Genomic DNA, 15,447 nt, shown 5'->3' on the forward strand with positions numbered 1-15,447 from the left:
TTTAAAAAAATGCTCGTGTTTTCGTAAATTGGCCGAGATTGATTGAAACCAGTGTTGTCGAAAATTGTCCGGTCCCAGCTTTTGAATAATCGTCTGTTTCAACTCGTTGGCCACAGTTTTCTCTGTGGCACCGCCCCTTTGTCAGTTGCAGCTCGCCGACCGCTGTATTTTTTTTATTTTTGCAAATTGTTGCGATGGGCAAGCACGTTTTTGCAGGTGGCGGGAACTACCAGAGGTGTGATGGTTTGAGCCATGGAATGGTTTGAGCCATGGATTTTTTCTCTTTGAAAAGAAGGTTGAAACCCCCGGCCCTCTGCTATGTCAGAGTTTTTTTTCCTTCATAATGGAGTTGGTACAATTAGTAATTTAAATATATTCAGAATAGATTATATTTTATATATTTAAAGTACATGATGGGCTAACAAGAAGAAGACAAAGTGCATATATGTGGACATACAATAAAATATAAGGGAAAAGCTAGTACAATCCACTGTACAAATTAGTTCATAGAAAATATATAATGTATTATTGTAACATCAATAGTAATTTGTATAAATATGAGAAGCACAATATATGTGCCTCATATTTATGCATAATAATAATACTATATATTCAAAAAATATTATTCGGTACATGTCTATAGTACTTGTATTTCATTTATATATCTACTTGTAGTGTGTTTGCGTGCTCGATTCTTCAAAGTGTTGAACCAAACAAAACTTATATTTGACTTCACTACTAATACGGTTTCGCGGCTCTGTTGCATGCCCAATTCTAATTCTTGTTAAACATGAATTAGTAGTTGAATTTCATTTCTCCGATCGAAACAGATCCTAAAAGGCCGATTTCCCCAATGACGAAGCCGAGGTACACTGGATCAATCTCGGTCTGTACAGGTTAATTACTTCTATATATTCTACCTATATGTGTTATCCATGTACATATAAATAGCATTGTCCAATCTGTATGCAGGAACCATCTGATCATCTATATATGCTACCGTTTGTCACCGTTGTTGTCGCCGCCGGCAATGTATCACTGCTTCCTCCCCACTCCCTTATCCTCTCTTCGGCCAACATAGCCTGCACGTTGAAAGTTCAGACATTTTTTATATAAAGATCTGCTCAACTTTGATCGAGTCATTATGTATAGAAAATAACTGTGATCGACGGATCGGGTGAAGTTAGCATTGTACGACACCTGTTTGTCCCACTTGGTTCTGAAGCAAATTATGAGAAGTACAGCAGTCTGCAGCAGCGTGCCAATGGACATGCCCACCCAAATCCCCTGCAGAAACACATTGTTATATATTCGGAGCAGGTTAGAATCCGATTCCCCGTTTATAATTATGCATCAATCTTATTTCTCAAAAATAATAATTACGCATCCATCTTGGAGGTTGATCTGATTTTGTCCTTACCAATGCACCATGTCTAAGCTTGAAGCCAAAGAGGACCCCCAGTGGGATGCCAACCAAGTAGTAGCACCCAATGTTTATGAAGGCAACAAGCGTCTGCCACCCTGCTCCTATCGCCACACCTGCACAGTGACAACTTGTTGTTAAGATGTTCCAATTGCCATTGGATTAATTTGGTAACTCATCAGTGTTAGCGGTACGTGCCTGAGAGCACAGGTTGGATGCTGTTGAGGAAGATGGTTGCTGCAAGAAGGTAGCCGAGCTTTGCAGCCTCGCTCACCACCTCGTCGTTGTCGCTGAAGAAGCGCGGCAGCTCAGTCCTCCAGACGAGGAACACAACCAGGAAGACCGCCCCGATGGCGGCGGACGTTGACACCGCCATGATCACCGAGAACCTGGCTGCCTTCGGCCTGTTGGCGCCCAGCTCGTTCGACACCCTAACGCTGCATGTCATAGATTTTTTATTATCATTATTTTTGCATTAGCACAAACACTAGTGGATTTCGTCTACTTTTGTAGAGTTGCAGTTTTTGTGTTAGCAGTGCTATATTTGTGTTGTTGCGCGCATTATACCTCACTGCTGCATTGAAGCCTAGTGCAACCATCAGGGTCCAGAGCTGGTAGTTGATGCTGCAGGTTTCAGAAACTGTTTAATCACTGAACCATTTCTTTACATGTACACAAAGTTCAGTCACAGGTTTGTCAATGGAGATTTGCTTACCAGACTGACATGATGTCAACCTCGAGTTGAGCATTCTTCAGGAGGCCCACAAGGATGAGCACTGCAGTGTAGTACCAAAGCTCCAAGCTAGACAACACACACACACACACACACACACATATAAATTCTATAAGCACCGTTCAAAATGATACTCAGGCAATCTACTAGGAGGTTTCAATTAAATTCGTGTATCTACCAACCAGAGCATGACGGCAGAGGCGAGGGAGAGTCTGACGAAGGCGGCGAGGTTGCTGAAGGCGAGCATCGAGAACCCCTTCCATGCCTCCGGGAAGCAGCCGGAGACGAGGTAGGCGAACTGCGCGACGATGATGATCCACCAAGTGACGTTGCCGATCATGGCGGCGCCGAAGAGGCCGTGGCCGAGGCGCGTGACGAAGACGTAGTTGAGCACGACGTGGAGGGCGAGAACGGCGCCGGAGATGAAGGTCATGGCCCAGACCTTGCTCTGCGCCTGGAAGAACTTCTGCAGCGGGAAGTTGGCGGCGTAGGCGAACAGCTGCGGGATGACCCACCGCGTGTACCGCCCCGCGACGGCAGACATGGCGGCGGGCTGGTGGAGCGCACGCAGGATGGGCGCCGCGAAGACGTAGGTTGGCGCGAGCACCAGCGCGGTGGCGCCGCAGATGATCCAGGAGCGCTGGATGTAGATGCCCAGCATGTCCACCTGCCCCGCGCCCACCGCCTGCCCGCACAACGTCTCCAGCGCGCTGCCCATGCCCAGCTGCAAACGCATCCCATCAACATTACACGTGTGCGCGGGAAGGAGCAAAATTCAAATGCCAATCGGTCCAGGTATGAACGGTCGCAATTTTCTGTTGGTAGCTTACCAAGCTAGCCACTTGATAGTTATGAACGGTCGTGAGTCGTGACTTGTGGTAGCCTGTATTTCGTGATGAAACTTTACAGGCAAGTAGTATACATCGATCCTGTGACCCTTTTCGAAAAATACATCCATAGATATGTGTGTGTATTTTCAGAATTCTTTGAAACCTACAAATTTGATTTTTGAATCTTTCAAATTCCAGGCTCCATGGAGCTCAAGCTCCATTAGCTATTTCCACATATTTTTAGATGGAGCATATTTCCCCATTTTCATATGATATCTGAGGTGTGGTAGGTGCACATGGGAGGTGGGGGCGTGAGGGGTGGCCATCGATGTCAAAATAGGGTGAGCCATGACCTCACGATCTTGGCTCGTTTTCTGTCTCACACTGTCTGTTTGGCTTGGCAATTTCCCTATTAAAATCTTGCAGACAATCCATGAGGAATATACCCCTATTTTATGCATATACAAATGTCCATGAATATCTAAAGACATCATGTGTTAATAAAAACATTATTGTATGTGGGAAAAATATTGACAAAATTAAAAACATACATCCCTGTTTTAAAAAAATCCTTACATTTTCAGGAAAAAGTATCAATATAATGTAGGGAATATTAAAGCATTTACTTAAAATTTAAAATTAAACATGTATTAAAACAAAATAGTATTTGAATAAAAAGAGAAATGTGAAACAGAAAATAAATAGATAAATAAATAAAGACCAAACACTTAATAAAGCGGCTCATACACATGCTGAAGAGGTGAGTGAATGCTTGGTATTGGTTGCAATAAAAAAGATGTAGTTTTTTTCCACCTTAGAGTAGAATTGGCGGATGTATCTAGGAGAACATCCATCAATAACCAACTTTACCTACTCAAAAAAGAGCAGAAAAAAAATCAATTTACATGCTCCGCACTACGGTTGTCATTTGCCACAGCTAGATAATGAAATGGTCTTTGGATGCAACCGATGAAAGATGGTCTCTTGGGATTTGTCCAGCCGATTTGGTTGGCTGGCTACTATTAGGATTTATGATGTATGATGGTTATTTTCCGATGTTCTCTGTTTCATTTTGCTCTTGAAGTAGTCATGTGCGGCAGTTTTTTTATGTCAAATATTTTTGTCACTGGAATATGCACTTTAAAATGATTGACAAAATTGCTGCATGCATCACTCGATGTGGAGGCGGATGAATATGCCCTCCTTTTGGAAAAAAAGGGTACAAACAATGAAATGGCCAAACCGAACGATATGTACGCGCCGTATGTGTACATGCACTACTCCGACGGCGGCATACGTCGCCACCCACAATCCCCACGTTTCCGTGGCTCGAGTTCGGATGGAGTACGTTGTCGTCCATCGATCGTTCGATCGGGTGCATCCACCTACTTTCCCGGTGCACCGAACGACGGAAAACGACCACCGGGAAATCAGAAAAATGGCTCCCTCGGACGTGTCGTGGCGTCTCGTCCTTGTCCCTCGTTCGCTCATCGGTCAACCCAGCCCGAATTTGGCTGGCCACTGGCACGACGAAAGTAGGTGCGGCGGCAGCGGCACGACGAGTGATGGGCACGCACGACACGTACTACATCTGTGTGCACGCAGCTGCACCGAAACTTTTGAGGTAGATCTGGAGAGAGCGTCTGTACTTTGAGTTGCAGGTTCTAGCAAAAGCAGAGGTTTGTTTTCTAACGCGATCTTGCTGCTTTCATCGGTGTTAAAGAAGGAAAGCAAGCACGGCTCTTTACTCGCATGCATGGATGGATGCCCCTTCACGGTGCAGTGTCGGCCGCCGCGCAATTACCAGCTAGCTAGGTCGACACACATGGCTCACCACGTGCCATTGGAGCTGCTCTGAGCTTTATCGCATGTGACCCCTTAGGCTTTTCTCGATGCCGAGCTAGTAGAAAACACGCGCACGCACACGCGAGCACGCATGTTTGCACAACAGAATCCTTAGCTTGATCGATCGATGGTCCTTACGGCCAGCAGCCAGCCAGCCAGCCGGGTATGGTCTCGATCGCTAGGCAAACTGAAATTAAATAATCACTGCTAACCCCAGCACTCCAGTTCATGCGTAAGCTGGTACGTAATATCGGTCACAATGTTAGGCTCTTCTTTATATCGCTACAAGTTTTATTATGGTTAAGCAAGCACGCACGGAGAGACATGTTGCTAGTTCCTTATTAGGTTATATACGCATGACCAATCAATCCTTGTTTCTGCTGGTATCCTGCTGACCCAAGTCTCCAAGGGAAGGAACAAACTCGGGTGTTAATTTGCGACGCACGGGAGCTGACCTAGATGGAGACGTGCAAACCACCCTACATTAGCACGGCACATTGGTCGCTACTAGGCAGCTTAATTAATCAGCTATATACATATACCTACTAGCTGCGCCTCATGCATCTTGATTACGAGTACTGACCTCTTAATATATATCTACGTGCTTCACAAATTCTGCAGTCTAATTAACAACCTATTTGAATTGATCGACACATGATCCAGTTAATCAAGAGTTATGACATGCACTTAGACATGCTGCATCCGTACGTGCGACTAGATTTCGCCAAAAAATTGCCAAGTTAATTGGTGCAAATTAACAGATGGAATGGAAGCATCTAAGCACATGTATATACGGATCTACCAGTACGAAATGAGCTAGCAAAGTAGCAATGCGCGTTAGCATATATGCGGGTTGGTTGGCGCGTGGCGTGCGTACCAGGACACCGTAGGCGAAGCCCTCGACGACGTTCTCCACGACTGTGACGGCGGCGAGCTCGACCTCGCCGATGTGCCCCGCGAAGCCCACGGTGACGGAGCCGATGGAGAACTGGAACACGGCGGTGAGGATCGCCGGGAACGCGATGTGCCACAGCAGCCTCGACTCCTGCCAGCTCTTGCCCAGCATCTTCCCCATCAACCTGATCTCTCCGGCCGGCCGGCGCCGACGATGTGATGTTTCACGCCGGCGGCGGGCGGGCCAGCTACTCCAACTCCACCCGGCCAACCCTCCTGCAGCTCACTCTGTGCGGTGTCTATGAACTCCTGGCCGGTGCTCTTGAGCAGAGGAGGAAGATGGATGTGAGAGAAGTTCCAGAGTTAGCTAGCTAAAGCTAGCTTGCTGTTATTTATAGGCTTCTTGCAAGCTCGGGCATATTTGGTCCCCGTGCCTTCAAGTCTTCAGCCACTATCTCTGTTGATGCTACTACTACATGGGAGTACACACTACACAGTACACAGATGTGGGATTCATGTGGTACGTACTAGCTATTGATTTACTACTACATGGGAGTACACACTACACAGTGTGAAAACGAACAAAATTGGCCCTTATATCACAAAATGACCCCAATCTAAAAATATTTCATGAAATGGTCCTCTTTTACATGACGCTCGCAGCTAGGGCGTCATGCTAAAGAGCATGACGTTCCGGGCTAGAGCGTCATGATAGCGACATGTAGTATGACGCCCCCGGCCTAGGACGCCATGCCAAATAGCATGACGTCCTAACCTGGGATGTCATGCTATCTAGCATGGCGCCCTAGCCCCGGGCATCATGCAAAAGAGGCCATTTCGTGAAATATTTTTAGATTGGGACCATTTTGTGTTGAAGTTTCAAATAAAGGCCATTTTTTCTATTTTCACCTACACAGTACACACAGATGTGGGATTGATGTGGTACGTACTAGCTATTGATTGGCTGCTAATGCGTCGATTGTTTGACGAAACTCGGCCTCGTGCACAGGGTGGTTTACAGGTGACGAGTGGGTGGCCAGGCCCATCGGCAGTGAGGGAGATGTGGTACTTCCGGCCCTCCGGTCCGGGTGAGGCGGGTCGGGTGGGTAGGTAGGCCGTAGGTGGAGTGATGTCGATTGGGATGGAGCATGGCGACCAGTGTTGTGGACTTCCTCTGATTTCAGAGGGTTCCATCAATCATCGGATCGTGACTGGCGTGTTCAGTAGCGAAAAAGATGTGCATCTATGGCAGCATTAAGGGCGTATTTGGTTGTCGTAGTAAATAGTAGTTGTAATGCATACACATCTCAACCCAGTCCGGCTCTAAAAAAAAGCCACATATGCGACATCTGCAAGTTGTTTGGTTGCCTGCATCTAGGGTCCTTGCATTGGGTAATACGAAAGTGCACTTTTGTTTGGTTGCCTGCATTGGCCCAAACGGCATATGAACTCGGTGTTTGGTTGCACACATGAGGTATGATTAAGAGCTAGCACTTCACTTAGTAGACAGGGTTAAGAGCTAGCAGAGGGAAGGGGAGAAGAAGTGCAGTGTGCGCCGGACAATGGGGACTACGGTGGATAGTGGCCGTGGCGCCGTGTCCGACATGACAAGCATGGAGTCGTGGACGAGGGACCCCGTCGGCGGCATGACGAGCGACACCGTCGGCGAACTAGTTGCGGTGCTCGCGTAAAGACAGTGGACAGAGGAGGAGAATGCAGTGCTCGCGCCATGGTATCGTCAGTGCAGTGGACGAGATAGGAGGCCGAGATGATCGACGCCGGAAATGACTCCAGTGTAGTAGGACGAGAGAGAGGAGGCGAAGATGATCGACCCCGTCAGCGGCGCGACAAACTGTAGTGTGCACGGAGGCAGAGGACACAAGAAAGCAGTGTGCGCGCCATTGCAGCGTCATTGTAGTAGGAGGACGACAAAGAGTAGGCCGAGATGAGCGACGCCAAAAACAACTCTAGTGCAGTAGCACGCGGGCAAGGAGATCAAGGGGAAGGTCTTCAGCGTCGAGAGGGACGAACAGGAGGGCTCTGAGCAGAGGACAGAGGAGCTCGACATGACGGCGTCAGTGCAGTAGATTGTTGTTCAAAAAGAGATGAAGCTACGATCGTCGAAACCAAAAACTTACAACACGAATGTTGTGAGGAACTGCGAGATTAGGCTGCTGGTCAAAGGAAATTTCAAATGATCGATCATGCGCGATGAATCTGACAAAATTCGTCCAGAATAGCTTCAAATGGGAACACGAGATTAAGAACTTACGGCCGACGACACTACGAATCGATCGCCTGAATGGAACCGTAGCATCGGGGTGCATCTTTTTCATGTAGAGCTTACCTCGAATCGAAGCACCGTTGTGTAGATTAGAGGGAGGGGATTAGGTAGGAGCTTACGGAAGGTTGAAGAAGACCTCACGTAATCACCTCGCATCCCTCCAGTCTCCACTAATGCAAGGGCCCACTCGCTTGCGCTCGGCTCGGCCTGGCTCGCGAGAAACTGCCGATCTGAGCATTTTCAGTGAGCCAGGCCCAGAGCTGCTTTAAGTTTCGTACTATGCAGGCCTAACATGAAAACTAGTCAACCAAACATTTCATTCCTTTCGCGCGTGGGTCTGGTTGGGCCTAATGCGAGCAAGCAAACACATCCTAAGCGTGTACTACTAGTTTGTTGTGTTTGGTAAAGGGTGCGTAGGTAGATTAGATTGGTTGAAACTTGAAACCAGTGATGTCGAGAATAGCATCCATTGGCTTATTTGGTGCACTTTCTCAGTTGACACTGCACCAAGCAATGTTTGTTGCCAATTATTTTTTCAGAATTTCTTTTTTTTTTTGCTTTAACTGTTCATGTCAGGAGCATTTGAGCTCGGGTTGGAAGCACTGACTGTCACGATCATGGGATAATTGCCTTGGAGTGACTTCACTTCATGGAACTCAATAAAAATAGTTGTGTCTATAAGTTGAACTTATCTAACGTTTTGTTTTGATGTCTTTATTGAGCCCATTGAATTGGATTGGGGTGCAATGCCAAATCAACTAGTAATGCATTGAAATTGACTACAATTCAAGATATTTTTTTCCGGATGCACATGTATTGGGTTAGATGGAATCTCAGGAGGGCAGTAGGGCACCCAACTCCAATTTTTGTTTGGATGACCATGTAATTAAACCCAATAACAGTCGCGTAATGTGCGACCTCTCGCGGCCTTGGGCGCACGCAGCGTGGGAGAGCCGTTTAGCACACCCGAGTTGACCGGAAGAAAAGTTGCGCATGCCGCTGCCAGATCCACCACCGCACGCGCAGTTCATCCAACCCTGCACGGCGCTGTGCGCATGCAGCCGTGGCCCGCCAACGCAGCTGGGCAGCGAACGAGCGAGCAGCGGAGTAGAATCACAGCCCAAGTCGACGCCGATAGACTGCCATGCGGGACCATCATTAAGCCAGAGCCACCAACGCAGCTGGGTACTGAGAGCATGGGTAGAAAAGCAGTGGCGCCCCTCACCCACCCACGCGCGTCGCACTGGGGTACGCGCGCGGCGCGCGACATCCAGCCAGTCGGCCTGCGCGGAAGGAACAACGAACGACGGACGGGCGCGGGCAGCGCCCACTGCACGGAGCCCTCCCCCCCCCCCCCCCCCCCCCCCCCCCCCCCCCCCCCCCCCCCCCCCGCGCGGACCCAGCGATCATAGACTGCAATAACAAGCACATGAGAGGTGGGCTGGCCAATGGACTGTGTCGCGAAGTGGATGGCAGTGCGCATGGTGCGTATGCGGCCTTGTGCGCACCCGAGTTGAGTGCGTGCAGGCGCAGGTGGGCTGTACCTCCTGTAGAGCGTCGTTTGCGTTTGGATCGAGCCACGTATGGATGCCTGTCCATGCGCTCGGCGCACTGGTCGTTGGACTAAAATTAAACCCAATAATCTGATACGTCCCTGCGGTGTGGTGGACGCAGCCCAGTAACGATCGCTACCTTGCGTGCTATCTGCTCCTTGTATATACAGCCGACGCTCTTGTCCTCTGTTCGTCCTTCCGCCTCGCTCCAGCCGTCGTCTCTCGTTCTCTGTTCCTCGTTCCGCGTCAACTCCACCCGCCGCTGCCGTTGCTCCCGTCGCTCGCCATCAATCGCCATCGCCATCGCTTTGCTTGTTGCTTGCTTGCCGCGTCGCCGCTGTACTTCCTGATGGCTCCTCTCGCTGCTGCTATTGCGTTTGGTTAGGGTGAGCTGCTTCTTTCGTTCGGTTATAAATTTCCGCTGCTTCCGCTCTCCACTCAGCTGTTAATCTTTCTTTCTTGTGCTTTCTTTTCGTGTGTAGGGTGCCTGTGGCTGCTTTGTCGTGCGTCCGTGCGGCTGTTTGTTCCTTCTTTCCGAGGTGAGGTTCTGCTCGTTCCCCTGCTTGTAAACTGCTCGATGAAATGCGTGACTGTTGCTTCTTTTCAATGTGGGATCTTTCCTGTGTTGCTTGAGTCATGAGTGCGTGTGTGTGCCATGGATCTATTGTTTGCTGCTTCTAAGAGCCGATGGGATTTGGTTTATCCTCTTTTGTGTTCTACTGATGCGTGTCCATGGATGTTCCTGTGTCTATTTTTGGTTCGTGCCTGTGTGACTCCATTCATGATCATGAACTGTTTGATCTTATGTCCCTTCACTGTGAGACGTTAAATTTGTTCTTCTTATTTCAGAAATCGCACTAATCGGTTCGTCGTCAGATTTGCCTTGCTGTTTCATGTGCTCAAAGGATCATCTTTCTCTTCAGGTTCGATTTTCAGGGATTTTCCTTGCCGCTTCAGTTTATTGTGCTTTTTCTTGTATGAGATTTGAAGCAAGTTCATCCTTCTTCTTCTTCTTAGATATTCTGATGAGAATTGTTATGTGTACAAACCTAAATTTGAGATAAATTCTGCTGTGTTTTACGCTTTAAAACGAGATCGACCTAAGTGGACTTGTTTGTGGCGTTTAAATTTCAGTTATGTGCAAAGAAACAGCAAATACCAGTTTACTGTGGCTTTTCTTGTATGAGATTTCAAGTCAAATTGTTCAGTTTGTTCTTCTTTTTGTTCCTACAGATTCTGAGAGAGAATGTTATGTGCCGCTGTATAAAGATGAATTTGAAATAAATTGAGCTGTGCTCTATGCTTTAATAGGAAATGAACTTAACTGAACTTGTTGCTGACGGTTAAAATTCAGTTATGTACAGAGAAACAACAAATATGAGTGTACTGTAGATTTTCTTGTATAACGCTGCAAGCAAGATGGTTTGGATGGTTCTTATTTCTCTTCTTAGAAATTTTGAGCAAGATTGTTATATGTCTGCCCGCATAAAGGTGTCTTGCTTTTTGAAATTTTTGACAATATGGTCATGCATTCTGAAATTTTGACAGAGAGCTCGTCTTCATGGGATTGCATTCTGAATTTTTACATAATCAACATGAGTATAGACTGGTGTTGACTGAGCTGCATTAGAGAAAGTGAGAACTATTGCCCATTGCAAACATGGTGTTCTGTTGAGTGAAATGTAAATTTAAGGTTACCTGACTATGTTTGCCTATTGGACATAATTTAGATGTACTTAGAATTGCACACCTGGGTGGTCAGTTTTGCAAGATATTTTATTTAGTATAATTTGGAATAACCAAAATCATAGAAAAATTTAGTGATATGGAAGCTATTTACTCAATTGAATACTTGAACATGCTTAGTGTCAACAATTATCCAGAGCATCGTTTGGTTCTGAAAAAAGGTATCCTGATTATGCTCCTGCGAAACCTGAATCCAAGTGAGGGTCTTTGTAATGGCACACGAATGCTGATCACAGACTTAGGAGATCGGTTGATTGAAGCAAGGATTCTAACTGGTTCCAACGTAGGTGAAACTGTTTACATCCCTAAGATCATGCTTTGCACCAAAAGCAAACATGGTGTTCTGTTGAGTGAAATGTAAATTTAAGGTTACCTGACTATGTTTGCCTATTGGACATAATTTAGATGTACTTAGAATTGCACACCTGGGTGGTCAGTTTTGCAAGATATTTTATTTAGTATAATTTGGAATAACCAAAATCATAGAAAAATTTAGTGATATGGAAGCTATTTACTCAATTGAATACTTGAACATGCTTAGTGTCAACAATTATCCAGAGCATCGTTTGGTTCTGAAAAAAGGTATCCTGATTATGCTCCTGCGAAACCTGAATCCAAGTGAGGGTCTTTGTAATGGCACACGAATGCTGATCACAGACTTAGGAGATCGGTTGATTGAAGCAAGGATTCTAACTGGTTCCAACGTAGGTGAAACTGTTTACATCCCTAAGATCATGCTTTGCACCAAAAGCAAAAAATGGACATTCAGTCTAGAACGCCGTCAGTTTCCAATAAGAGTTTGTTATGCAATGACCATCAATAAAAGTCAGGGGCAATCTCTTAATGCGGTTGGACTTTATCTTAGAAACACTGTGTTCTCACATGGGCAGCTCTACGTAGCTCTGTCCTGTGTCACATCAAGGGCAGGTCTGAAAATTGTGATAGAAGATGATGAGCAGAATTACACAAGGTGGACAAAAAATATTGTCTACCGTGAAATATTTGGATCACTGCAGTAATTCAAAGATGTACATTAGTACAGTATGTATATGTCAATACTGTATAGATATTATCGTTGCACAGAAATGCTTGTCTATTTTCTACACTCACCTACTATGACGTTTACTCAATTTTCTTGGGACCCGCACTTCTATTATATTGGTGTGACGCCCCAAGACCGGCGCTTCAGATGCCTTCCAGGGTCTCCGGGTTTCGTCGTTTGTTTTGTTTGGTTCGTTGCATCATGTGCATTGCATCATGTCATCATGCCATCTTTTCTCAAAGCTAACTAAAACTCTCTTAAATAAATTGTGTGGATCTTCGATCCATTTAAATCGAGGGAATTCATAAGGTGAAATTCTCTTTATAACATATAAAAGTCTCCTACTATTTTAGGGAGCTATATTGAAATATTCCATTAGTGTGGAACCACCCTCAAACACACTTGCAGTTTAAATTATATGCCTTTCATAATTTCCTTTCCAACCTTCTCCAAACCCTATGCCCAATTCTTTCCCTAACCGTTGCTCTTCTCTCTTTTTCTCCTTCTTTTTTTTCTATAAGAGAAGAGAAGTAAGGAGAGAGGGAGCCCAGCTACCAACCCATTTGGCCAAGGCCTCTCGCAGCCCATCAGCCAGCCCACCACCAAAGTGGCCCAAGGTCCACCTGCTAACCCTAGCCCGACAACATCTCCCTCATTTCCCTCTAGTGCGCCGCCACCTCCCACGACAACAGCGAGCCCCGCTCGATCCCCTCGCGCACCCCATCTCCCTCGAACCCCTCCTCCTCTTTCGTTCCTCCCAGCGCCGCCAGGAGAGCACCGCACGCACACGCAACCATCGCTCGGTCTTCTCCTCTCGCTCGTCTCCTCTCCCCTTCCTTCGTTCCTCTCGCCCGTGAACCATCTCCGCCTGATCTCCACCTCTCCTCTTGCTTCTCCTCGAGCCAGGGGACGAGCCCCCGCGCCCGATCCCCCCAGCGCCGCGGCGACGACCGAGCCGTCCCCGGCAAAGCCCCTTCTCCTCCTCCACCTCTCTGCGCCTCCTCGCGCGCGCCGTGACCACCCCTCAGGGCCAAAATCACCGCCTCTGCTTCGTCGAGCAGCACCATCCACCAGGCCGCCGCATCACCAGGAGCTCTTCTTGCCCCATGCGCCGCCGGCCGTCCATGGTCGCAACCCCGTGTGCTCCGCCGCCCTGCGCCTCCGCCTCACCGGACCTGCTCCATCCTCCGCTGCTGCCGCGAGCCCACCATGGCGCTGCTGCTGGGCTTGCCTCCCGCTGGCCCCTGCTGATGCCATGGCCGCCTCGTCAGCAGCTTGCCTCCGCCTCTCCTGCTACCCCGCCCGGTCTAGCCTCGGCTCCGCTAGCCCCCTGCATCGCTTCCTCACCAGGAGCTGAGCTCCATCCAGTTCGGCGCCACTCCCTGTACAAGTTCAATCGCATCGGTTCGCCTAGGTTGTTCGTCCTCTACTCGCAGCTCCATCCATGGCAGCCTCTGTTCGTTGACCACCGAGACCCGAGGCCCTTTTGTGTTGCTTCGCTTTGGATGCGCCAAGATCGTCTCCGACAAGTGTACGACTACATGGTGACTCGTGTGTACCACTACCGTCGCCCTGAAGACGTTGGAGTCATCAAGTACCCTTCCGAACGAACGTGGATGACTACCATCGCAAGAACGGGACCGGCGGGTCCGAAGACCCCAAGTACCACGACAACCCTGAAGGGAGACGAGTTCGTCAAGTTCACCTTCGAAACGTGTACCACTACCGACGACTGAGACCCTGGATTTGACAAATTCCTCACGGTGACCCTGAACATCTACGGGACATGCACGACTTTGAACTGTGTACCACGTCGAACATGTACGGCTACACGACGAACCGCCTATACCCTGAACGACTACCGCCGCTGAAGTCCGCGAGTATAACTACTTCCACAACGCGTCGTGTACGACTACCGTCGCTTGGGTTTGACAAGACTCCGAGTACCACTACGTTTGCCAGGTACAACTACACCAAGTCCGGACCGACCAGTGCCTTGAGAACGTCTGTACCTCTTCCGTCGCCGAGGATCGAAAGTACCACTACGTCCCATCGAACCCGAACCGTCTCGTTTGCACACTTCGAAGGTATAACCACCGAGATGACCGTCCGTGGATGAATGCTTGCGATGTATGAGTTGCACCCTATGTTTGCACCGTGTCCGAGTTGTCACTTGCTCGGTCCTCCTCATTGTCATGCCGTCCATCTGTGGGAACCCGGAATCCGGGATCACCCCACCATCTTTTGCACGCATCCGCACACTTCTCCTTTGCATCGGTATCTCAATCGAGTTATCGGAACCGGAACGCTGCCGTGGCACCGTTTTCGTTAACGTTGTCGTGACACCGTTTTCGTTATCGTTGCCGTGGCACCCCTTTTCTTTCCACCACGGTGACAAATGCTTCATAATGCTTTTGTCAAAATTTTATTAAAAATTGCATAACTTGCACATGTCATCCGCATCATGATAACAACGTTTAAAATGCTTAAATTGTTGTTTGCATTTAAATGGCTAAATGCAAATGAGGATTGTCCGGAATTGTTGTTCGTTGTTTCCGGCCTCATTTAAACTTGACTAGATAGGTAGTTTTACTTTGCTTCACCCTCTTACCATGTTTAACAACATTTAATATTGTTGGGTACATAAACGAGATCAAACTAAATAATTTGAATGTGGTGTTTCGTCAATATGCAACTCGTTGCATATTGAGCTCCACTTAATTTGTAGGTTTGTTTTGTGCATTTTGCCCTGCCTCTTTTAACAGGACATGCATCATACTTGATTGTGCATCATGCCATGTTTATGTGGTGGTTGTTTACTATGTTGTTTGCTTCTTTCCGGTGTGCTTCTTCGGGTTGGTTTCGATAACGTCGCGTTTGTGAGGATTTGTTTGACTACGTTCGTTTATCTTCTTCATGGACTCGTTCTTCTTCCTTGCGGGATTTCAGGCAAGATGGCCATACCCTTGAAATCACTTCTATCTTTGCTTGCTAGTTGCTCGCTCTTTTGCTATGCCTATGCTGCGATGCCTACCACTTCCTTATCATGCCTCCCATATTGTTAAGCCAAGCCTCTAACCCACCTTGTCCTAGCAAA

The 15,447-nt window shown here is 47.7% G+C and overlaps 1 protein-coding gene and 1 long non-coding RNA gene across 2 annotated transcripts; one reads left to right on the forward strand and one right to left on the reverse strand.

Annotated features, from left to right (window-relative positions):
• Positions 1-829: 829 nt before the first annotated feature.
• Positions 830-6,141, reverse strand: LOC125550579 (protein DETOXIFICATION 29-like). The gene is made up of 8 exons (XM_048713603.1): positions 5,709-6,141; positions 2,339-2,880; positions 2,139-2,225; positions 1,991-2,047; positions 1,622-1,860; positions 1,421-1,539; positions 1,201-1,287; positions 830-1,082 (listed from the first exon to the last, which is right to left on the reverse strand). Exons 1-8 carry the CDS (start codon positions 5,904-5,906, stop codon positions 984-986), a joined length of 1,428 nt encoding a protein of 475 aa, XP_048569560.1. The 5' UTR covers positions 5,907-6,141; the 3' UTR covers positions 830-983.
• Positions 6,142-9,707: 3,566 nt separating this feature from the next.
• LOC125550580 lies at positions 9,708-10,715 on the forward strand. The gene is made up of 3 exons (XR_007301695.1): positions 9,708-9,948; positions 10,045-10,101; positions 10,412-10,715. It is a non-coding gene; the product is annotated as an uncharacterized LOC125550580 (long non-coding RNA).
• The last annotated feature ends 4,732 nt before the right edge of the window (positions 10,716-15,447 follow it).

The sequence above is a fragment of the Triticum urartu genome, chromosome 4, assembly GCF_003073215.2.
Source record: "Triticum urartu cultivar G1812 chromosome 4, Tu2.1, whole genome shotgun sequence".
NCBI lineage: Eukaryota > Viridiplantae > Streptophyta > Magnoliopsida > Poales > Poaceae > Triticum > Triticum urartu.

Excerpts from the sequence above, each read along its gene's own strand:
- LOC125550579 (XM_048713603.1), bottom strand. The coding sequence starts at position 5,906 with ATGGGGAAGATGCTGGGCAAGAGCTGGCAGGAGTCGAGGCTGCTGTGG. Across the intron at positions 2,881-5,708 it reads GCTTCGCCTACGGTGTCCTG|CTGGGCATGGGCAGCGCGCT; the intron begins GTACGCACGCCA and ends ATGCGTTTGCAG. Across the intron at positions 1,083-1,200 it reads GAACCAAGTGGGACAAACAG|GCTATGTTGGCCGAAGAGAG; the intron begins GTGTCGTACAAT and ends TTCAACGTGCAG.